Genomic DNA, 26,201 nt, shown 5'->3' with positions numbered 1-26,201 from the left:
AGCCAGACTCATATCTCACGATCGTTTAAAAAGCCACTCGTAAGGCTCATATACTCCTAATTTCCCTAGGGCGATTTTTGGTTCCTCATATTTTGGTACATATGAATCTGTAGGACTTCTTAACACATTTTTCCAAGTCCTTGGTTAGGAACCCCTGGCAATATAAACTTAATAACGATCTCTACTCGGATTCCTAATTTTCTTTCCCTTTTATTCATAAGTCGACATCGTTCCTATTATTTTCAAGTGTCCTTAACCACGTCTGTCTGAGTAAAATCAAGATACATCTTCTTATAAGGATCCCATCCGTTCCTTTTTTTTACTGCCTTGTCTCTTAGAACCTATCGATACAAATCAATTTGAAGTTCTAATGAGAAACCCAAATAAAACTCTGTAATTTCTTTCACCCACAGCTGAAAAAGTCCTTGACTTCCCTGGTTGGGTAAATACTATCATAACCTCTGAAATTTCCAACATCCAGAAAATTATTGTCGTCACAAATCAACACACGTTACTGCTTTTCATCCCTAGTCTCAGGGCTGCTAATGGTAACAACGTGTGTTAGTCGCAATTAGACATAATTACTTTAGTGATCAGCTTCCTCAAAATCCTCATTTGTTAACAATTAGATACTATCCCATAATAATCACACATAACAAAAGGAGTTTCAATAAGAAGACCCATATACCTGTAGCTGGCCAGTCCAAGTCTTGCTCTGGGGAACTGTGAAGTGAAATATCTTTTTCATCATCCTCTCACCATCTACTCGTCTGCTCATCCTCATCTCCCCCATCATAGTCCAAAGAATATGAATACTCTGGCAGCTCCTGATTGACTAAAGGCCAAGATAGAGGGCTAGAATACTCCGTAACACTCACACTCGTGGCTGCTCTGACATAATGCTCAATCATAGGAGAAACTGGGAGAGCCAAATCTAGTGTAGCCTCAGGAGCCTTATGCTCCATTGGTGTCTTATACGAACCCTCAGACGGGTCCGTCTCATAACTGTCCTCTGACAGATTCTCTTCCATAGGAGTCACAGACTCTGGGGGAATCGTCTCAATATCCTCAGAAGGATCTGTCTCAATGGAATAACTAAGACTCCTCCTAATCTGCCCTGGGGGTGGTGTTGGTCCGGAATATACCCTGGGGCTTCCTTGCACCCCCACTATCAGAAATCGTCCTCTTCATCTGCATTAATCTACATAAAAGAGAGTCAGAAATGATCTTTCCTAGACTTTGGCTTTATCGCACGATCTAAGATGAGAAAGAAGGTCAATCATTACCAAATTCCCTGCAGCCTCTTGTTTATAAGTGTGGCACGCTACACACCTATAAACAAACCTCTACTGGACACGGTCTGTAGACAACCATAGGACAGAACTGCTCTGATACCACTCTGTCACGCCTCAAACTGAGGAGTAGTAACAAGTGCCCGACCTCTTCTGATCAAGCACTCATACCTTCGTACCTGAAACTCACTAAACATTATGGTGGCCCAGGTATGACTTTTAACTGAATTATACACTTATGTAATCACAACATAACTCACTCTGCGCCAAGAACTTCAACCAATGTATACATATATATGCAGAAGATAACTGTGCAAGCCGGCTAGGCTGCTACATATGCTATATGACAAAAATAAGATCTGACAAGACTACATAACTTCCTAACTACGTACAACTATCTACAGACCTCTATGGAACATAAACTATAGAGGGGACAGGACAAGGCCTCGTCATACACATATGTACAAATCAAAATGGCATACCAAAAGAAACTGCAACTCCGAACCAAGTGGAGCGCACTGACTGCAGCTGAGTGGATATCTTACTGCGCTGGCTGCTGGCCTGACTACCTGAACCTGCAGGCACAAACGCAGCGTCCATAACAAAAGGACATCAGTACGAGCAATGTACTGAGTATGTAAGGCATGAATAACAACATAATATAGATATGAAAGGTAACATGGAATAAGAGAGATAACCTGTATATCTGGATGCCTCATAAGACGGATGTCATGCATGCTTAGCTTTTAAAAATTTTTTTTTTTCATACATACGTATATATAATATCATCATCATAGCATACCCGGACTTTTCAGGACTCGGTGTGTAACGTACCCTGCCCTTTCGAGACTCGGTGTGTAACATATCCGGCCCTTTCGGGACTCGGTGTGTAATACCAACTGATCAGTGCTTGCACAATAGGTACCGTACCCGACCGACTATAGCATGGCTCAGTGTGAGAAATACATACATATATATATACATACATACACACATACATACATACATACATACATATATATACATACATACATACATACATACATATATATATACATACATACACACATACATACATACATATATATATATATATATATATATATATATATACATATAAAGCATGCATTAGAGCCAAATAAAAGCTATAAATACATCGGAGTGACGTAAGGTCGGTAACCTCCGACCTTAGAACAAATATAATCAATAATCTTGATGAGATCATAAGATGAGATCAACATCCACAAATATAATCAATAATCTTGAAATCAGCTCAATAATCTCATAATGACATTAAAACCATAACTTGGAATCTCCAGAAATGGGATCATCATAATCATCATCATGGTCATTGCAGAAAACGTTCGTCTTTAGCATCATAAAGATTTTGAGAATCATGAACTGCTAGTATTTTCAGAAATAAAGGTATTAAAGAAGCCGTGTATGCATTCATAAGAAAAGAATCATGCCTTTAAAGAGAAAGAGGAATAACCTTAACATAACTGGAAGTTCACTTCTCGACTTTCCAACCTACTTCCGGTCTCACAATCTACATATAAAATCAGTCATACTATTATTAGGCTTATCATCATATACTTGTCCTAAGCCTTCAAATGAAATCCTTTTAGAATCTGCTGAAATTCGGGCAGCATCTCCCTTGTTTATATCCCTAGCCCGAATTTACAATACCAACAACCAACAACAACAATACCAATACCAACATCAACAACATTATTATCAATATCAATACACTCCATAAAAAATCCCACACGATGTTTACCCAATTTCTCAACCAACAAATTCCTTATACGGCTATTTAATGACTCTATCTTCGTAAGTAAACCAAAATCAATATTAATAAGGAGAGATTCATACCTTATTCTTGCTAGAGCAGTGATATCTTCAATATTCGCCTTTATTTCAAGCCAAGATTCACTGCAGTACGATACTATAATCACAACTGTACGCTATCCGAACCTGAATTCCGGGACTTCACTTGTTTTGCATTAAAATTTGATGGACGGAAGTTGAGGGAATTTTCCAGAAGGTTGGGGATGGCTGGAGGGGTGTTTGGATAAAGAATAAGGGGGTAAATCCCCCTTTATAATGTTCTAGATTCGGTTTCCACCGACCTAGAATTTGCCTTTCGCGTTCGCGACCTTGGGTCATGTTCGCGAAGGGTTGCTGATTCTTCCTCTTCGCGTTCACGACCATTGGGTTGCGTTCGGGCAGGGTAATTTCTGCCCTGGCAGTCCGTCTTGAAATGCTCATAGCATTTGACTCGGTCGTCGGATCGATGCGCGGGTGGTGCGTTGGAAACTAGACTTCCTGAACTTTAATTTAGGCTTTTCCTTTGCTTTAAAACTCCTCATATACTAAAAGATATTCTTTCTCCAAGTTGGACCAAAATTGCCCCCCATATTTTCTCCAAAGTCCAACAAACTTAATTCCTTGATTCGCTTGCCCTCTAATCCTTTCGTGGCTTATTATATGAACTTAAACCATCGTAACCATAAGATAAGCGCATATAATCTCATATATCCTTAGAGGTAACTCCAATGTCCATACTTAAAACAACCAACACCTAACGAATCACAATATTCAAAACTACGAGGTTTAACAGATACCTGAGGAATGGCAAGGTGGTCGAAGCCGGAGGCATCTGCCGTTGCAGCAGGGATATCAATGATCCCGTCATCGGGGAACATATGTTCAAAACTCTCCTACTCCAAATCTTGAGCAGGAGGGGGAGAGGATGTTGTTTCGGTTTGCCTGACCTTCTTGGCCATTGGCTTCACCTCGAGGGAGGTGTCATCCCCAACCTCGACCATCTCACCGGCCCTCAAAGGGACCGGAGTATGAGGAAAATCTGTTAAAGGGGCTGAAGGGTTCTCAGCTCGCTCGTTTGCGGTGGGACCAGCCAGATCGGCTGTGACGCTTCCCTCCAGAACCTCCATCGGAGTGGCTCCTTCTGCAGTAGCCGCGGCAATAGCGAGGTCCGAGCTAACTCTCGCGAACCAAATATCATCTTCGTGGAGATTTTTTAATCCCCGGATGCTAGATGCGCTCGCAGCCTCTTTAGAGCTTCTCTTCCTTTTAGGGCCCGCTGATGATGGTTTTAGGGGTTTGGAGAGCTTAATTACTCTGCTAAGAAAAACCATCGGGAAGTAAAGCAATATCAAATGGTGCAGAGTGAATTTCGCTTTCACATTGTTTAACAGAAAGCGGAGGCAAGTCACGATCCTTTAAACATTCGGACCAATGTACGCAAGGCACATATTATACGTCCAGCACATATGGGGGATGACCTGGTCTATCAGAGGGTCGAGCTTAAAGGTAAAAAGGTGAGTGTAGACATTTGAATACCCTTCCTTAAAGTCGGTGACTTTATCATCATCACCGGGGACAATGATCTCTAAAGGAGGGTTGTCCCAATCACAGTCAGTTCGGACCCTAGGGAGGTCCGTCGCTGTAATTGACGTAGGGCAGCGCCTGACGTCATAACCTCTGTCAGCCTTTTTTATGGTCGTCTCGATAACAAACTCATAATCGAAATGATAGCTCGAAGGTATTATGTCCTTAGCCTGGGGTTCGAAGGAACTGGCTTGACCAACGGCCTCGAGACTGACCACGACCTCGACATTCAAAGATGGAGAAGAAACGGAGGGCACGTCCTTTGGAGTAGAGTCGGTGTTTGTTACCATTTTGAAGCTTTGAAGATAAGAGTATGAAGTTATGAAGTTTTGAAGACCAACATATGAAGTTATAAAGTTTTGAAGACCAACATATGAAGGTATGAAGTTTTGAAGACCAGCGTATGAAGTTGTGAAGGTCAAAATATGGAGCTATGGAGATTTGAAGAAAATTTTCCAGGAAACTAAGAAGACTTCGGAATCTTGGGTGAAGTTTCTCGAAAAATCTCGAAGATTCAGAATTTTCAAACGAAAAAATAAATAAAAGCAAGAACAGAGCAAGAAATTCTGAGAGTAAAACAATCAAGTGGTGAACGGTAAAGAGCGAAAAGTGAAAATGACCGGCCTTTTATAGGAAGGAGATAATAAATTTTGAGACGGTTACGATTTGACAATCGAAGGGGCGTCCAAACAGGGAAGACACATGTCTGAAGTCAAAGGGACGTGACCTAATAAGACGTCTCATTTCCCGCTTGTTTCCAAGGGGAATCTTTCTAAGGAAGTCACCGAGGTTGTCATTCCACTTCCCATCTCTTTGGCAAACTTTGATCTGGGAAGTGTGGGGACTATTTGTATACGGTGGAAACCGAGGTAAATGTCACGGCCATCAGGTACGAGGTCGAAGTAGAACAGGATCATTACCCTCGGTTAAGATCAAAGGGGTCGAGGACCGAGGAGTTGTGAGCTTTTCCAGCTAAACGTCAGAAACCGAGGGAATGTTAATAGGCGGAGAGACTCCGAGCCCGAGGAAAAGATACTCGGCACAGGTTCGAAAGATCCGTTACGAGCAGGTCATGCCCTGCCACTCGCGCCATAATTTGCCTGACATCCGTACGGAGCGCGGGTTTTGTGGATTTTAGGGTTTTCTTAAAGGGCCTTTTTAGGGTTGTAAAAAGGCCTATCCACTGTTTACTATAAATAGGGGTGAACCTCCTTCATTTGAGGTGCTAGTCTTTCATACACACTCATACTTGTAATCTGAAAATCATATATTGAAGCTTTCAATTGATTTGGCTCGAGGCAGAGGCAGTTCTTTCCAAAACCAGACCAAATTCACAGAGACGAATATCTTGATTTCTTAAGCTACTTTCTTTCTTATTCACTAGTTTCTATTGCTTATTATCATGTATTACTTTACATAAATCACTAATCAAACCACATATCCTTTAAACCACATATAAATTTAATTGTTACTATTTCAAGGGAAAACAAAAATGTCCAACAACTTTTTTAGGAATGTCGATGAACATTTGAAAGCGTCGAGAGCTAGACTACGGAGCTATAATTTTCCCTTAGAGACCATTATCAAATTTCTTTTACACGAGTATTTGCACCCTTGAATTTATAGTAAGTTGTACTTTAAGTATGTGCTATTTATTGCCACAGCATCATGCAGATGAGATATATGAGCATATACGCTGTACACAATCTTTTTCCCACCACAGTAAAATACCCTCAATAAGACTCGGTCAAAATTTATTCGCACCGCCCTGATATTTGCGTCAAGCGAATAAATGTATGATATGTATTTGTACATTAGCTTTTAAATTTAATCATGATTAATTAATTTGTATTCTCACATTTTTTTTGGTATTCTCACCTCATTAAAGCACTTAACTATACAATTACATCATTCGTCCAATTTAAGAGAGAAATGTTTATTTGACTGTAAATCATATCATAAAGTTAAATTATTTCTAAATATATAAATGTGATATTCTTTTTTAAACAGAGTAAAAGAAAAAATGTATCACATAAATTGGGATAAAGGGGGTAACGTAATTTGATGTAAACACTTTGTCCGAATAAATATTTATCCTGCAGACCTTTTGGTATGTTACATTATCCGTATTATAAATCATCTTTACCAAAAAAACCATCACATGAGGCTTTGACCTTGTTCGGTAAATTATGTCATACGTCTTTTCGTGCTCCCGCGTGTACGAAAGTGGGGCCCTTGAGGTAGTCATGCGCTACAACACCAAAAACAAAGTTCATAATTTATTTTGTGATCATAAATAATTTTTGGAATATAATGCGCATGCATTATGCCTATGCCAATGTGCTTCGTCACTCATTCACGCCTTTGTATTATCATCACTGTCTTTATAATCCCACACGACAGCACTAGTTATACTAAGTGGTCAACTTGTCATTTCTTCACCTACAATTAAGTAGATGCATATTTATTAATAAGCTTTCTAATTTATATAAAAAATTATTAAAATAAATATTGGCTAAGATGAAAAATTATATAAAAAAAACTATTGGCTAAAAAGATGTTTACTTTTTTCTTTTAAGAATCAAGTTAAAAGGAGTCATTTTGAATTCTAGTCTTCTAGAGGTGCAATGTCTAATTCTTGCTGACCATTTTCATTTTACTTACTTGAGCTTTCTCCAACAAAACGGTTAAAAAGTCGACTCTGCAGACGTGTTTGATAACTGAAAAATTAAGTAGCTTTCTTATTTATTTTCTTGTGTTTAATAGGTAAGCAGAAAATTATTCTAAAAGCATTTGTATATAATTTAAGCGAATGCTATAGAAGTTAGAGGTGGTGGTGGGGGTGTGATAGCTGGTATGAGGGCTATGGGGTGGATGTGTTGGAGGAGGAGACAATTAGTATAAAATGTCATTTGTGTAACTTGTTTTCTCTACTTTCACAAGGGAAGTCATTTTCTTTATTTTTTTAAGTAACTTTGAAAAATATTTTCCTTCATGCCAAACACACCAGTACTTTCCTTCCTGCCAAACATACCCTTCGTTTTTCTTTCTCTTTTTTCGGATAGCTTTAACGTTAACGTAGAAATTCGTAAGTTTATGATATTAGTATTTTCTTAAATTGCGAAGCCATAATATATATTCCAAAGTGTGAGATGCTCCAAATCCTTGTATTAAATCAATACTTTTTGTTGCATTCACCTACTTTTACATGTTAGGTCCTTTGTCAATTGCCTTCACACTGTGTCCATATCCATTTTGACAAGAAAAAAGCTATAAAATATAACATACCTTTTTCAAAAAGGGCACACAATGATATCAGACATAGATTATGTATATCATTTCTTTTTATTTTAAAAATAATCAGTTTTCTGCTGGCTATAAAAGGTGGTCACATTGAGAACATTCTATCCCCTCAAACTAAATTCAATTACCTTCTCAACATTTCTGCTGAATTACAATAATTCTAATCTTTCTTCTATTCTCGTTTAAGTTTTGAACTGCCTTTAAGCTTTAGAAGTTTAAAAACCAACCATGGGAAGTGAAATTGTTGAGTTCTTACCTTGCAAAGATGATTTCTCCTATTTTCCAATCATTGATGGTACTTGGTTTGAAGAAGAAATTGATGATGATCTCAAATGGTCTTTTGCTTTAAAGAGGTATATGTATGTACAAATATTATATGAATAAAAGTCATAGGGCTGTAAGGTGCAATTGCAAGGTCTCTTTACCCTTTTATTTTTATCCTAAATAGTCATATCGTTTGATTAGTTGTTACATGGCAAATGGACGAATTAAAATAGATCAAAGAACCGAACGAGTCATAATATGACTAGCCTAAATATTTTGGATCATATGTGGGTTCAAGATGGGCAATATCGGATCATTATCCAACCACCTTCTTTTATTATTCTGTTTTATGAAGAAAAATAAAATGTAAAAGCTAATGTATCTTTTACATAATTTTGTTTTGTTTAATTTCTTCCAAATTTCCATATTTTTATTTCGTACACTAGGATGTGCATCTTGACTCATTGGATTACACTACTGTTAAGCTATATATAGGAGGCGTCATTTCAGGTTCCATATCATATATGCATTCTTACTCCTTGTAGAGTGTAAGGTATGCTTGGGTATAGGAGGACTTGAACCTACGATCATTAGGTTAAAAGCCCAACGCTCTACAAAGATGATTCTATCTGTAATATGTCCTGTCTTGGAGAACGTCTTCCCCGGTTCGAGACAGGTCAGCAATCGTGGAAGGCCCAAGATAGTCGCTATAACGTCTCTATATCAAATAAATAAATTAAATTACTTTCCCTGCATCTCAAAAAGAAAAACCTTAGGTTTGGATAATGATTAATATTAACTGACTCTTTCTTGTTTCCGTTAGTGTGCTGCACAAAGGAAAAAGCGAGCACCAAGAAATTGCACTCTTGGACACCAAGCATTTTGGGAAGGTTGATATACCAAATATATTACTATTATTTAAATTTTGATCACTGAACCGAGGGTCTTTCGGAAACAGCCTCCCTATCTTCCGAGATAGGGGTATGATCTGCGTACACTTTATCCTCTCCAGACCCCACATTGTGAGATTTCACTGGATATGTTGTTGTATTTAAATTTTGAGCACTCATTCTTTATTGAACATTATTTACTAATTTTAATTGAAGTTTTTCTATTTTGTTCTTGCTATGTCTTACTAATGTTTTATTATTTATTGAAAAAGAATAACGAATATACGCATGGTTGTAGGTATTGATTATAGATGGGAAAATGCAGAGTGCTGAAGTGGATGAATTCATATATCATGAATGCTTAATTCATCCACCTCTCTTATGTCATCCTAAGTAAGTCACATATGTTCATTTACTAAGCATGCTTAGCTTAATTAAGAACACTTCTACCCTGCATATAATTATAATAATGCTTATTTAATTTTATATGTGTAATAATTAGTTATGGTTAATTGTATACTTTGCAGCCCTAAAAGTGTGTTCATAATGGGGGGTGGTGAAGGGTCTGCTGCAAGGGAAGCTCTCAGACACAAATCTGTCGAGAAAGTGGTCATGTGTGACATTGATCAGGTACTCCCTTTCTTTCAATTTATGTGATGAATTTCGTTTTGAGATTTAAATTATATAAACTTTGATCAATATTTTAAAATATTTTATTATCATATTGACAATGAGATAACTTGCAACTTATAATACTTAGTGAACATCTAAATTTTAATTTTAGAGTATTGAGTTGATTTAATCTAATTTAACTTCAAAGATTAGTCAGATTGACTCTCACAAAATGAAAGTGTTACATACGTTGGGACGGAGAGAGTATATATTACGAAAAAGATTTTAAAGCAATCTAGCAATTAAGCCAAATTCAAAATTTAGTTGATATCAACTTTGTGTATAGTCTATATCTATTTCAACCGATATAACAGTATTTTTAATTAGGTTATTTTTATAGTGAATGTCAATCTCTCGTAACTCTCCTCCCCCATTCGAGTTTACGATCAATTATACTGTATGAATTACTAAACAAAGTTTCGAAAAGACTCTAAAAAGGAAGAAAAATGCCGAGTCATATTATCATGACAGCATATTCTCACTAATAATTTTATTTTCTCGAATAATATTTTCTCCAATAAATTGTCTAACAGTCGTGAGAATCATTCCTTGTTCCCCGACAGAGTTAAATTACAGTAGTCCAAAAGTATAAGCTAACTTAGATTTGACTTTAATAGCTAATATACACTAAATTAAATATCGGCAAACGAATTTGCATCATTTAAACACCTTAATACGACATTTATATAATATCGTCGCAGCTCCACTTTAAATGTAATCTAATGTAAATACTCCTCTCTACCATTATATTTAACATATTTTCCTATTTAGTCTTGGATTTTATAGCTAGAAAATGTTTAGCGCATATTTTAGACCATAAATTAAAAATATTCTTTTTTCTTATTTTGCGTCTAATAGAACACCGTCATATGAATTGCGATGAAAGGACAAAAATTAAGTATTGTAGGAAATCAATCTGTGTCCTGTATTGATGTATGAAAGTCATTATATATAAAGTAGGTATCTCACTATCAGCATGATACTAGACTAAATTATAGGACCTAATTACTATACATAAGGAAGAGAATATTTATAATATTTACGTAGACAATTACATAGTCTATCACACCCCCGCAGTTGAAGCGGGAGGTTGTCGTACGCTTAGACTCTCCCTGAAATCATAAAAGAGCACGCGCGGAAGACCTTTAGTGAAGATGTCTGCGATCTGGTAACGGGACGGGACGTGAAGAACACGAACTTCTCCACGGGCAACTTTCTCACGTACGAAATGTATGTTCATCTCAATATGTTTAGTGCGTTGGTGCTGAACTGGGTTACCTGATAGGTATATGGCACTAACATTATCACAATAAACCATTGTAGCTGTCCGGATGGGACAACGGAGCTCCAAAAGAAGGTTGCGAAGCCAACAGGACTCAGAGACGACATTAGCGACGCCACGGTATTCGGCCTCACTCGACTTAGACATAGTAGGTTGCCGTTTGGATGACCATGAGAGGAGATTATCGCCAAGGAAAACACAGTAACCGGATGTGGATCGGCGAGTGTCTGGACAACCACCCCAATCTGCATCTGTATAAGAAACAAGAGAGGCAATGGAGGATTTGTACAGATGGAGACCAAACTCAATAGTACCTTGAATGTATCGAACTATGCGTTTAAGAGCATGCATATGTGCAACCTTTGGATCATGCATGTGAAGGAATACTTGTTGAACCGCATAGGAGATGTCTGGTCTTGTGAATGTAAGGTATTGCAACGCGCCGACCAACTTACGATATTGGGTGGGATCATCGCAAGGAGGCCCGGCCGTGGCACCAAGTTTGGCTTTGGTGTCGACCGGTGTCTAACTTGGCTTACAGGCAGTCATGCCCACACGCTCTATAATATCTGCTGCATAATTTTTCTGAGAGAGAAATATGTCGTGTGAATTCCAGGTAACAGCAATACCCAGAAAATAGCTTAGAGGGCCCAAATCCTTCAGAGCAAATTCGGCACTAAGCAGAGACATGATGGATTTTCTGAGAGCATCTGAGGAAGCTGTGAGAATAATGTCATCAACATATAGCAGAATGTAAGCAATGTCAGAACCTCGACAATAAATAAAGAGAGAGTGATCAGATCGGCTATGTGAAAAACCAATGGTAGAGACATAGTCTGCAAAGCGTTGGAACCATGCACGGGGAGCTTGCTTAAGTCCGTACAACGATTTCTTCAACAGACAAACATGATGGGAATCCTTTGGATTCTTAAACCCAATAGGCTGATGCATATAAACAGTCTCATTAAGATTACCGTGTAAGAAAGCATTCTTGACGTCCAACTGATGAATGGGCCAAGAGTGTGCAAGTGCAATGCTCAAGACAGCGTGAATAGTAGCCAGTTTGACAACCGGCCTGGAAGTCTCGTTGCAGTCAACTCCAACCTGTTGAGATCTGCCATCACAGACAAGACGGGATTTGTGCCTCTCAAAAGAACCATCAGATTTTTGTTTTATGACGAAACATCCACATAGAATGAATAAGATTCACATCAATGGGACGTGGAACCAACTCCCACGCCTTATTTTTAATTAGAGCATTATATTCATCAACCATGCCAGCTTTCCAATTGTGGTCATTTAAAGCACTTACAGGATTTCGTGGGATAGGCGAGATGGAGGGAGTGGTGGAAGTGTTTAAGTTAAACGGTTGTTTGGGCTTAAAAATCCCATGTTGGCTTCTAGTGACCATGCGGGTGGGCTGCTGGGCAGTCACGGGTGGGGCAGTAGGGGGGGAGGGCTGCTGGGCAGTCACGGGTGGAGCAGTTGGGGGAAGGGGCTGCGGGGCAGTGGTCACGGGGAGGGGCTGCTGGGCAGTGAGGGGGTCGGGCTGGACCGAGGGAACGACGGGTGGAGTAGGCTATGACAGAAAATGTAGGGTGTATGGAGAAATCCCATGTTTCAAAAAATTATAAGAAGTTGGGGTTGGTGAGTGCAATTTGGAGAAGGGAAATTGAGTTTCCTAAAAAATGACATGCCTTGATGTGATGATTTTGTTGGTGGATAAATCATAACATTTATATCCTCTATGATTCAACGGATAGCCCAAAAATACACACGGGATGGATCTTGCTTGCAACTTATGAATATTTGTAGATGGGAAAAGTGGATAGCATAGACACCCAAAAATCCGGAGATGAGAATAGGAGGGGGTTCGTTGATAGAGAACTTGCGTTGGTGATTTATACCCAAGGACTTTGGTGGGAAGTACATTAAGGAGGTATGTGGCCATTTGGAGAGCATGATGCCAAAAGGAGGGGGCATGGAGGAGTGGACAAGAAGAGTGCGCACTATGTTGTTAATGGATTTAATTTTTCTTTCCGCTTTGCCGTTTTGAGGAGAGGTATGGGGGCAAGAAAATCGGAAATTTAAACCATTGGAGGAGCAAAAAGATTGAAAATGCCCATTGGCGAACTCCCGCCCATTATCACATTGAATGTTTTTAATGTCTCTTTCGAATTGAGTCCGTATTAATGCCTTAAAAAATAGAAAAGTGGAATAGACTTGGGACTTGTTAGAGATTGAAAAAGTCCAAAGAAAATTACTATAATCATCAAGAAAGAAAACATAATAGCGGTGCCCATTAGAACTTAAACAGGAGATGTCCATAAATCACTATGAATGATATCAAATGACATAGTAGTAAATGACAATGAATCATAAAATGGCAATTTAACATGTTTCCCCAAAGGACAAAAGGTACAAAAAGAAGTTCGGGCCCTATTACATTCAATTAAGGAATTACTACGAAGAGAACTAAGGATAGCATTTCCCGGATGGCCGAGTCGGGAATGCCACAAGCTAGGTGATGCGGCAATGAAGGTGGATGGTAGAGTGGTCCGTTTTGTGGCAGTGATAGGATACAATTCCCCGGTGCTCTCACATCTAATTAGGCGGCTCCCCGTCGGTAAATCCTTCACAGAAAACCCAAGAGGATCAAACTCAACAGAAACATTAATGTCCTTAGTGAATTTACGTATAGAAATAAGGTTTTTGATGAGTTTTGGGAGCATGCAAGACATTTTGGAGACGTAATTGGGGATTAGGTGGGGGTAGGGACGTATGACCATAGCCTCGAATTGGGATAGTGCTACCATTACCAACAATGATTCCAGAATTATTGCTCAAATTAAAATAAGACGTGAGAGTACCTGAGTTGGCAGTCATGTGGGAAGTCGCTCCGGTGTCTATGTACCAATTATCATTCAGTTGATGCATGGAAAGAGTGTGCATGGCTGCCTCCACGTCTGTTGAAGTGTACCTAGAATAGGTCGAACCATGCATGGAATAGGCCTGCTGAGGTCGTGGACCCGCCCCGAGAATGCTGCTGCCGGGCCGCGGTGTGGTGGGACGCTGCTGCCACGGTCTGGTCGGATACGGGCAGGGGGGCAGTGGCCACTGCTGGGGCGGCCAGGCAGGCCAGTAGTAGCCCTCTGCAGGTGGCTGTCCCGTCGGCCACTGGTTGTGGCTGGTCTGTCCGCCGCCACCACGGCCGGATTTCCCGCGGTTATTGTTGTTGTTGTTGTTGTTGTTCCCCTTTCCCTTGTTCCTGTTGGAATTCTTGCCACGATTATTATCAAGACGGTTAGTTGAATTATTGTTGCCGCCAGGTGGCGGGGAGGGAGTATCATTATCAACAAGTAGAGCCGCGGGACTAGAATCGCGGGCACGTTCCTTGGCTGCAGCGTCTTCGAGCTTGAGTCTGGAGCACACTTCAGAGAAAGAGGGCAGCACATCCTTCTGCTGGATGGTGGTGACAAAGTGTGCATATGTCTCCGGTAAGCCTGCAAGGAGGCGCAGGACCATACGTTGGTCGGACACTGGCGACCCCACGTTGGCAAGCTGATCCGCGAGAGACTTGAGCCTATTATAGTAGGCCATAACCGAACCGAAGTCGGCCATTTTTCTGGTGGTGAATTCAGTTTCAAGGTACGCTGCCCTTGAGTGCTTTTTATCTTGGAAAAGTTGAGCAACTCGATTCCAAGCCTTCTCCGCAACATCATCCGCCACGAGAATAAAGGTAAGAATATCATGGGATACGATGGCATATATCCATTGAAGGACCACCGCATCTAGCCGTTTCCAGAGCGGAAGATTAGCCGCCTTCGTTGCGTTGTACGCGGTGAGTTCAGTGGTGTCAGTCGGTGGTATGATTTGCTCAAGTACGGAGTGGACACGAGCTAGAACTTTGAATGGTGTCGCCCATTCGTGATAATGGTCGGTTTCCATGTCTAGAGTGATTGGGATTAAAGATTTCACATTCGTGACGGTTAAAGAAGAATGAAAATTTTTGTTGTCAGCCATTGAAGAGAGAGAAGAGGGAGGAGGAAGGGGGGGGGGGGGGGGTGGCGGCTACGACTAGGGTTAGGAGAAAGGGAGGTGGACGGCTAGGGTTTTTAGGAGAAACCTAGTCTGATACCATGTAGGAAATCAATCCGTGTCGTGTATTGATGTATGAAAGTCATTATATACAAAGTAGGTATCTCACTATCAGCATGATACTAGGCTAAATTATAGGACCTAATTACTATACATAAGGAAGAGAATATTTACAATATTTACGTAGACAATTACATAGTCTATCAAGTATTTTACAATTTAATGAGATATTTTACAAGTGTTTCTGATTTGCAAGAGAAGTCAAAAGAGAACTTTATTTCTGTTTAACTTAATTAGAAAAAAAAAGAAAGAAGAAAAAAACACGAGTTAGGAAAATTGGACAAATTTGAGGAAACAAGTGACAAGTTACCTTTTTTGAAATATAATTGTTTAAAAAGGAAAGTTAGAAAATTATGTTTATAACTTACATATATATATTTCTCGCAGGAGGTTGTCGATTTCTGCCGAAAGCATCTGATAGCAAACCATGAGGCTTTTCGTAACAAAAACCTTAATTTAGTAATTAACGATGCAAAGTAAGTTATTTTCTCGCTAATTAGTTACTGAAATTATCATTAAATTTAATGGGAACTTAGTAATCTTTAATTAATGTTTCACGAATAATTAAAGAGCTGAACTGGAGCAAAGGGAAGAAAAATTTGATATGATAGTTGGGGATTTAGCTGATCCAGTAGAAGGAGGACCTTGCTACCAACTCTATACAAAATCTTTCTATGAAAATATACTCAAGCCTAAGCTCAATCACAATGGTGTCTTTGTTACTCAGGTTAATGCTCTCTCTTTCTCTATTACTACTACTATATCTGAGGTCTCATTCTTTGTTTCACTAAGGTTGTCCAATCACGTTTTTTTTTTTTCTAATTATAAACCTGCTTTCTTCTTACAAAGACTCGTGCTTCAAAATGCTTCCAAGGCAAAAATAAAATATAAAAAAAGGAATAACACTTGTGTGTTTGGTAGAGCAGAAAACAGTTTTCCAAAAAAAATGATTTATTTTCTGAAGAGTTAATGGTAAAAACACACCTAACCTATCACCTTTTCGCAAGTCCCATACCTCAACTAGCCATATTTCCCTTTACCTACCAACACTTAGTTTAGGTAGGTAAAGGAAAATATGGATATTGAGGTATGAGACTCACGAAAAGGTGATAGTTTAAGGTGTCTGTTTTTTACTATTAACTATTTTCTGAAAAATAATGTCTCCAGTGTTTGGTTGGATATGATCGAAAAATATTTCCCAGAAAGAATATTTATAGTCACTATACTGAAATTCGTGAGTTAATTTTGCAGGCTGGACCAGCAGGGATTTTCACTCACAAGGAGGTATTTTCATCCATTTACAACACAATAAAGCAAGTGTTCAAATGTAAGTGTTATGTGGATGCATAATAAACTTCCAAAAGAGTAAATACATTATCAATAAAATTGAGTTATAGAGATTCTTATTTGCTGTTAAATGTTGATGCAGATGTGCATGCATATACAGCTCATGTACCTTCTTTCGCTGATACATGGGGATGGATTATGGTAATTACGTGCTTTAATTTTTGCTATAAATTGATTGCTATAAATTGATCATTTGGTCTTTGCTGCTAATTAATACTATTGCCCGTTTGGCCATTGATAATTTTTACTTGTTCTCGGAATTTTATTCCAGAATCATGTTTGGACATAGAATTGTTACAATTTTCCGGAATTTCTAAAACTCCAAATATCTATTTTCACATTTTTCACTCCGGATCACTCACAAAAGTTCAACAGTTTTGCAAGTTGTATTCAAGTCTAAACACAACTCCAATTTTCAAATTTCAATTTCGAACTTTTTTCAAATTTCACATTTTTTATGTCCAAAAGCCCGCTAAAAAATATTGACTATTATTGCAGGCTTCTGACCATCCATTCTGTCTTGATGCTGGAAAAATAGACAAGCAGATTGCAAAAAGAATTGAAGGAGAGCTTTTATATCTTAATGGTTCTTCATTCATCTCCTCCACCATCTTGAATAAGACTGTTGCCTTAACGTAATTAATCTCTCTAAGTGTTATATATATATATATATATATATAGTCTTCTTATTTTGGTCTAAATAATAGAAAATTCAACAGCTTTAATTTTTTTATTGATGTCTCAGGCTGAAGAATGAGACTCATGTTTACACAGTAGAAGATGCAAGGTTCATTCATGGACATGGGATAAATTGAGCCAAGAAATAGCTTTTGGATATATACGAAGATGTTTGGAAACAAATGATCAAGAAATAGGGGAGTTGAACCTTTGGAGGGTGATATTATTGTAGCTTTTTATTAATTGGTCAGTTTATAGGCTCTGCTTCTTCTAATTGCTCTATAAGTACTTTATATTTTTATAAAATGAAGACAGAGGCATCATCTAAAAGTTTTCCATTTGCAAATTACATTCCTTGAAAGCAAGAACAAATAAAAAAAGCACAAATTGATCAAAAGAACAAGCACAAGAATAATAGTGATTATATGAGAAGAAAAATAATTAGTACTAATAACAATGTTATTAGAGATAAACAAGCGCCTAGCATATCTTCTTTTAAAACTTTTGACACCGTAGAATTTCATTCGTAAATTACTAGTTTAGGACACTTACGGGTTTCTTCATAGCGGACTTGGATCTGCAGCAACCACAACTCATGTCACCGATCGTCAGGAATCCTCGCAAAGCAGATTAACTCCCGTTGTCCATAGCCTAGCTATACCTCTACCAGATGATGCATAACATTTTTCTCTATTATATAGCTAGCCCTAGCCGCCTTATTTCCTACACTCATAATGGGTTAGCATTAAAGAAGAGGACATGCTAATGGGCTAACAGGCTAATTAACATCCCTTATGTGTGGATCCGACGCTATAGATATTTCCAACATCTCCTTTCACACTTAAGGGAGTGCTCAAGCTTCATCATGCTAAGGAAAATATATTCTCCTTTAAATTCTCATGCATCATTTCATACAGGATAAACAGGCCATGCGACTGGCATACTATGAGAGAACTTTGCTATACATCTGTTAGAAGTATATAGCCTCTTGTTGTCGTCATGAGAATCATCAAGTAGATCACAAGAAGTATGCTCAGTGCCTTAGATCATTTGAATCACATTGATACATCTTGCTTTGATCTCATGTATCATAGTTCTTGTGCACACAAACCCATAAGTCATAACCGGTACTAGCAAATAGAAACTAAATGAGATTTTGTTAATGATCTTCCTTTTCTCACGAGTCTCTCAACTTGTATCCAACTCGCATTTCTAGTCATGCTCTACCAAACTGAATCTCTCATTGTCATTTGGTAGCATGCTAAGATAGCGAACATCGAATCATGCTTCGAGACACTATTCGGAGTTGTTTCTCCCAAACGCACTAGCAAGTATACGCGGTCGTACAAGTAATATAGGTTTGAAGTCCAGATATCATACCCACAGAGACTTATGATTAGCTGTCAACTAAACTAAACTAACGGTAATTATTGAAACAAGAAGTAAACCCGAAAATTGTGAGTCTAAAACTAACTATAATAATAATAATAAAAAATAACAAACTTCAACCAAGAAAGAGCATATTTTTATTTGCAAAGAGAAAGATCTAGGGCTATGGCCACTAACAATCCAGTTGAGTCCTCTAGTCGTACATCTATTGATTTCCCTGAGTTACTAGTTGATAGGTTGATATTAACTTTATGAGCATCTCCCGAATTGCTCACAAGTCTATTCAAGCTACTCTAACACCTATATCCCTACGGTCTTCAAAAAATAGCAAGAACACATTTATTTCTCCATATTCAACTAAGAGAGGCTAAGGGGTATATTCCTATCCTCAATAACGAAACGATCACCCTCAATAGGATCACGAACAAGCTCTACTTATTCTTATTACACATGCCAATTCTCTTTCCCAAGTTCAATTTACACGCCACAATTAGCGTCTAACTATTGGCCAAATAATCAAACAATTAAGAATAAGAACAAATAAATAACTCAAAGGTGGAAATTCAATAGATAAAAACCGTCATCAAACCAACTATCATGTCATCGCCACAATCCTAGAATTAAAGAGTTTATCTCCACATAGACATGGAGGAAAAACAATAAATCATCCGAATAAAAATGTAAAATGAGTTATACGGAGACGAAAAGGTAAAACCTTGTAACTCCGGACTCCAAGATGGCTTCAAGCTCTCTCTCAGCCAAAGTTGTATAAAACCTGTGTAAAATATGTATTTATAGGGTACCAAAAGGCCTAAGCCTTTTTAAAAACCAAAGGGCAATTTGCACGATTGCCTTTTGTTAGGGGTGGTCATTAGATTTTGCCCCTCAAATTGCTAGTCTTTAATTTTTGCCCTTCGCCTAAAATACCCTGAGGTTCTGGGTTTGAACCCCAGCTTAGTCATAAAAAAAAACACCAATAACAAAACATAAGAGGGTACCAAAGCATTGCCAAATATACTTTGAAGTTTTTCATCATATGATTGTGCCTAGAAAAGAAGGAAGGGCAAAGGAAAGCTTCTTGACACTAGAATCCAAATGAATTTGCCCAGTCTCATGATTCAGCCGTGCACATGATCTCTCTACAGGAAAACAAAGGTCATAGGTTGACGTATGGATTCTGGTTGACTGAAGTTCTTAATCACTTAGCCGTGCCAATCAAAATATGGCAGTACCAGACAACGAAGGATGTCATAGGGAGTGTGGATCAGATTGATGAACTAGTTTCAGTAGAAGATGCTGCAGAGGAACTACAGATCCCGAAATATCAGCTCGCAGCCTAAGAGGCTGAGATTGCAACATTGGATGAAAAGCATCACTTGGCCTTGGACACGCGACATGTCAAGTATGAATGCGAGCAAGAATTTCTTAACACTCACCTAGTGACTCTACAGGCTGCACTGGATAGAGAGAGGACATAAAATACAAATAATATTCAAGAATTGGTTGTAGCTCTCAAAAATAATTCTTTCTCTACCTCTAAACTATCTTCCTAGTTCTTCTTAGTTTCCTTCTTAGCATCTTTTGTTGGCCTATTTCAGCTTTTGTGGTCTGTGTTTTTATTAATGACTTTGATGGTGCTCTGCTCTTCGAATGATGGAAATTTTTCTGCTCTTTTATATCTGAGTGCTATTTTTTGTGCTTTCAATATTTACGATGATATAATGCGAGCAACTGGTTCATTGTGTGTATATGCCCAAGTGGCCATGATTTTTATATTGCTATTCAAATTAATGCTTAATTAAACTGCAGACAGCTTTTTAATGATGCCAAAGGGGGGAAGATTGTACTGTGTAATGCTTGTGAAAAACTTGCTTTAATTTATGAGTATGATGTTTATTTTCTAGACTAAACAGGTTACACAGTTGTTCTGATGAGTTTGTCATCATAAAAAGGGGGAATTTGTTGGCATATAAGATGAGAGTTTTCATGATTGATAAAGTAAATGAACAAGGCAAGTAAACTAGGTCCACACTTGTTTCTTAGAGATGAATGGACGATAGTAGATCAGAGAACGAAGTGATTGAGTGGTTGCAGATATGTTCCATGTGTGCGTAAAGCAGAGACTGTTGCTAGACAATAGGGAATGAAACACGTGTATGAACATGTTCCTTCTCAGACAGAGTGAAGATTTAGACGAGAATGAACCAGGTACTTGGACCAGGTCGAAGAACATGTTCTAGATCACCACACACTTATGGAAGACTTACGGTCTATTTCAGAAAGATTTCGATACAGTTCCGACGATTATTGGTGACATTTAGGGAAAGGTGCATTATAACCAGATCAGGGTTGTGCATTTAATGCTAGGTAGTTTATGGATATATTACTACAAGGCTTATGGCTATTCGAGTAACTCATATCTAAAAATTTGATGGATTCCAGTTCAGATAGAGGTATGGCAGGTGTACCGAGTGTTATTGGAGTTTAAAAGGAGACTTAATAATATTTTTATGGCGGTTTTACCAGCTTTTCTAATGGTCTACGCAGATACTTTGTGATGTTTTGAGGAGGTACAAATGGAGATGAGACGTCTTTGGGGGTGATCAGTTGATTTTTACGGATTTGGCATGACAAAGTAATCAATAGGGTGAGGCACATAATATGTTGTTCGAAGATTTATGAGGAATAGGACGATTGGGAGTTGGCTTAGTAGCTTCAGCTCAATGAAACAAAACTAACGGAATTAGAATTAACGTTATCGACTTTAGATAAGATCAGTTTGATGGAATTGCTTAGAATCTTCTCACATAAAGCAAGGATTCTTTTTTGAACGAAGGAAGTCATGATTTGGGCTCATGGTGTGCGTCTAAGGAATCTTAGTGCGAAGGACGACCTTGGAAGGTGTGAAAGAAAGATTAGTAGAGCCAAAATATTTTACCGGTACAGAGTGGGCAATGGTTTGTGGCTACATCTGAAGTATCGTGTTGTTTAGGGTGATAATTGTGGAACCAATCGATTATGTTCAGAGGTCTGGTTATAATTGAAATCAGGAAATTCGAGTGGCATCAGTTCAAATATATGGAAATCATCGGTGGAAGAAATTTTGGGTATGGAAAGATGGAAATTTGGGTCATTGAATTAAGTTAGAGGAAGTTTTGACTGATACACGAACAAGGGATACTATCAACATATTTATTACCCGTGGAGGCTGCCATTAGGTTTGTAATAGAGATACCTTGGTTGCCGTCAGCTTTTGTACGACCCGTTGGTCGTTTAGTCACTTTTATCCTTTTGTCTTGTTGACCCTTTCCCTAGCTTCATTAGAGTGTATTTGACTCGTGGGGATGGGTGGCATGGTTCACGAGGTAGACGGATACGTCTTGGTTGATTTTGAGGAATTTAGAGGCTTTTAACTTGAATAAGTGAAAATGTGTTGACCAATAGGTGACTTTTGGGTAAATGAGTCCTTTTGGGATTTTCGTCAGTTCCATTAGGTTTCGAAGGTTGATTATAACTTGGTAGAGTGGTTGGTTAGGTTCCCGAAGCACTCAGGGGTGTTTTGGTCCTTTGGTTGGAAAGCTTGTTCTGTGCGTTTGGGGATTGATCGGGTCAAGATGACCTCCTTTTGGAATTATCAAGGTGCGGGTGAATTCTAAGGTGTTTTTATAGTGGGTTGCATGTTTGGTTTGTATCCAGGAGGTCTCGGATGAGTTTCGGGTTTTGGGTTGAATTTGGTGAAAAACTAGTTTTTTACTAGTTTTTGGTGTGCCGCAGCTGAGGTTATGGGTCCATACCTATGGGCCCGCCTCTGCGGGTCTTGGTTCGTAGGTGTGAGATCGTGGGAGTTCAGTTAATTAAGGGTAAGTTTATTCAAAATACCTAATTTTTCTAGGAGTAAGTTTCTTCTTAAAGGGTGTACTAAAGGCTAAGTGAATACTTATTTTGAATCGGAGAGAGTAACATCTAGTAAAATTACATACGGTGGAAACTGAGGTAAATGTCGCGGCCATCCGGTACAAGGTCAAAGTAGAACAGGATCATTAGCCTCAGATAAGATCAAAGGGGTCGAGAACCGAGGAGTTGTGAGCTTTTCCAACTAAACGTCAGAAACCAAGGGAATGTTAATAAGCGGAGAGACTCCGAGCCCGAGGGAAAGACACTTGACATAGATTAGAAAGAACCATTATGAGCCAGGTCACGCTCCGCCAGTTGCTTCATAATTTGCGCTGACATCCGTACCGAATCTCTGACATCCGTTCGTAGTGCAGTTTTTGTGGGTTTTAGGGTTTTCTTAGAGGGCCTTTTTAGGGTTGTACAAAGGCCCATCTACTGTTTACTATAAGTAGGGGTGAACCTCCTTCATTTGAGGGCTAGTCTTTCATACACACTCATACTTGTAATCTGAAAATCATATATTGAAGCTTTCAATTGATTTGGCTCAGGGTAGAGGCAGTTCTTTCCAAAATCGGACCAAATTGAGACAAATATCTTGATTTCTGAAGCTACTTTCTTTCTTATTCACTAGTTTATATTGCTTATTATCACGTATTACTTTGCATAAATAACTAATCAAGCCACTTATCCTTTAAACCACGTATAAATTTAATTGTTACCATTTTAAAGGAAAAAAGTCTGGGGCCCACCGTGGGGCCGAGGATAATAGTGGCGATTGGTTTAGAACTCTACTTTTCACTTGTTTTTTGAAAGTTTCGAGATGGCAAAAAACAATCAATCGATGCATGTGAACAACAACGAACTGATGAGTCACCAGGATGAAAATAACAACAGTGGTGTGCCAAACCACAATGCTCCCCCTGTTGAGCCAGTCAATCCAAATGCTGTCAACTCGAATGAGGCTATCAACCAGAATACTGGCGGCATTCAGGCCACATATCCTTTAAATAGCGATAACTTAGCAATTTTACCTCGGGTGCCAGCTCGAAAGACATCGAGCGACACCGTAGAGGAAGTTAACTTATGTTTGATATATGATATGTCGCAGGAAAAATAGGTGGCTATAGCTCAGCTTCAAAAGAAAGACAGCGGAGCAGTTACAGTAGCTCAGGTTGCTTATAGTGGTAATGATTCGGGGTCCGGTGCACCTACCGAGGTCCTGAAAATGCTCGAAGCATTGGCTAAATGGATTGAATCTAATGAGAAAAAGGTAGAAACGTACAACTCTCGAGTGGACAAGATCCCGGGGGCCCCTTCGATCTTGAAAGGGCCGGACTCAAAAAGATATATGCAAAGGCCGTTTCTGAGCGCATCCCCAAAGGTGATTCCGAAGAGGTTCAAAATGCCCGATATTGCAAAATATGATGGAACGACGGACGCTAAGGAATATGTGACCTCGTCTACTTGTGCCATAAAGGGAAAAGATGTTGAAAAGGATGAAATCGAGTCAATGCTGCTAAAAAAGTAATGTGAAATGCTGTCTAAAGGGGTACTAACTTGGTATGACCATCTGCCTGAGCATTCCATTACTTCTTTTGAGATGCTCGCGGATGCGTTTATTAAAGCCCATGCCAGAGCTAGGAAGGTGCAGGCAAGGAAAGCGGACATCTTTAGAATCGCCCATAGAGACAACGAATTACTCCAAGAATTCTTGAATAGGTTCCAAATGGAACGAATGGAACTGCCCCCAGTCTCGAAAGAATGGGCTGCTCAAGCCTTTACCAAGGGTTTCAACCCCCGAAGCTCTACTGCCTTATTTAAGTTGAAGGAAAATCTATTGGAGTACGAGGCAGTGACTTGGGCTGATATCCATAACAAGTATGAATCCAAAATTCGAGTAGAGGATGATCAACTTGAGCTTCCTCCAGGTCCGATAGGGGGAAGTAAGAATTCTGAAAGGTCAAGAAGACCGTTCGAAGTAGAGACAAGGCTATCAAAGGATAGTTACCAACCTTATGTTCAACTGGAGAAATCCAGCTTTAGGTTGGATAGGGGAAAACATGGTCCCAGTCATCATTCAAGCAGGAATGACAAGCGAATTAATTGCGGTCCGAGCAGTCGAGGTTTACAGTTTAGAGGTGATACCAGCGGGTCGATTAACAATAGGGACAGCCCGAGGTTATCTGAGTACAACTTTAATATTAACGCCAAAAATCTTGTCTCCACCATTGGCCATATTATGGATGCAAGATGGCCGAGGCCACTAAGATCGGACCCTACTCAGAGAGATCCGAGTGTGATGTGTGAGTATCACGGTACTCATGGTCATAGGACAGAAGATTGTTGTCAATTTAAAGAGGAGTTCGCTCGATTTTTGAAAAATGGTCACCTTCGTGAGTTCTTAAGTGACCGAGCCAAAGAAAATTACAAAGGCAGAAAAAATCACAAGCAGGTTGAGCCCATGGAGCCTCAGCACGTGATCAATATGATAATCAGTGAAACGGAAATGCCACGAGGTCTGATGATGAAGAGGACGAAGGTTTCGGTTGTTCATGAGAAAAGAACCAGGGATTATGTAGTCGAAGGATCTATTTCCTTCAACGATAAGGATGCAGAGGGCATCATTAGTCGCCACAATGATGCTCTTGTAATTTCTATCCTTATTTTTAAATCTCAAGTTAAACGTATTTTGATTGATCCAGGTAGTTTGACTAATATGATTCGATGTAGAGTGGTAGAAAAACTTGGGTTGTTGGACCAGATTGTGCTAGTAGCTCGGGTTCTCAGCGGATTCAACATGGCAAGCGAAACTACTATGGGAGAAATCTCTTCGGCAGTAAACGTAGCTGGGACTATTCAACAAACGGTGTTCTATATCATCGAAGGTGAGATGAAATACAATGCGTTGTTCGGCAGACCATAGATTCATAGCATGAGGGCGGTACCCTTGACATTACATCAAATGTTGAGGTTTCCGACCTAGGAAGGGATAAAAACGGTTGTGGTGAGCAACCCGCTGTGAGGGAGATATTCGCAGTCAAAGAAGTGCCTCCCGCTCAAAGGGAACCATCCCTAATGGCTGCTGAACCTTCAAGGCAAAGATACCAAATAGCAATTACAGGATGGAGGCCCGATCAACACTAGAGAAGAAAAGGAAGAGATGAGCCTGAACTTCGAAGAAGACTGTTTTGGTGTACCCAGGTTGTTCGTGCTGCCTGGTGATTCGGATGTAACCAAGTAAACCGTAGAATAACTGGAACAAATTATCTTGTTCATGCATCTGCAGAACAAAAAGGTATACCTGGGCACGAGATTAACCCCGGAGCTTAGGCGTAAATTATTTGAATTTCTTCAAGCTAATGCCGATTGTTTTGCGTGGTCCCATTTAGAAATGACAAGTGTCCCACCGGAGGTAACGACGCACAGGTTAAGCCTCGATCAAAAACTTTCCCCGGTGAAACAAAAAAGGAGACTGATGGCCGAAATCAAGCATGCCTTCGTCAAAGAAAAGGTAACAAAGCTTTTAAAAATGGGGTCCATCCGGGAGGTCAAATACCCCGACTGGTTAGCTAATGTCGTGGTCGTGCCAAAGAAAGGTAATAAATTCAAAATGTGTGC

General features: G+C 39.2%; 1 protein-coding gene across 2 annotated transcripts; it reads left to right on the top strand.

Moving 5' to 3' along the window:
• The first annotated feature begins 8,101 nt into the window (after window positions 1–8,101).
• Window positions 8,102–17,630, top strand: LOC132605094 (thermospermine synthase ACAULIS5-like). 2 transcript variants are annotated; one of them, XM_060318367.1, is made up of 10 exons: window positions 8,102–8,362; window positions 9,097–9,163; window positions 9,462–9,556; window positions 9,691–9,793; window positions 15,663–15,751; window positions 15,846–16,002; window positions 16,527–16,602; window positions 16,705–16,763; window positions 17,121–17,208; window positions 17,368–17,630. In XM_060318367.1, exons 1-10 carry the CDS (start codon window positions 8,238–8,240, stop codon window positions 17,370–17,372), a joined length of 864 nt encoding a protein of 287 aa, XP_060174350.1. In that variant the 5' UTR covers window positions 8,102–8,237; the 3' UTR covers window positions 17,373–17,630. The 2 variants fall into 2 exon arrangements, with proteins under 2 accessions (XP_060174350.1, XP_060174349.1); XM_060318366.1 differs by having other exon boundaries at window positions 8,103–8,362; window positions 17,121–17,257.
• The last annotated feature ends 8,571 nt before the right edge of the window (window positions 17,631–26,201 follow it).

The sequence above is a fragment of the Lycium barbarum genome, chromosome 8, assembly GCF_019175385.1.
Source record: "Lycium barbarum isolate Lr01 chromosome 8, ASM1917538v2, whole genome shotgun sequence".
Taxonomy (NCBI): domain Eukaryota; kingdom Viridiplantae; phylum Streptophyta; class Magnoliopsida; order Solanales; family Solanaceae; genus Lycium; species Lycium barbarum.
Note: the sequence above shows the minus strand (reverse complement) of the source record. Positions and strands in the feature narration are given on the sequence as shown.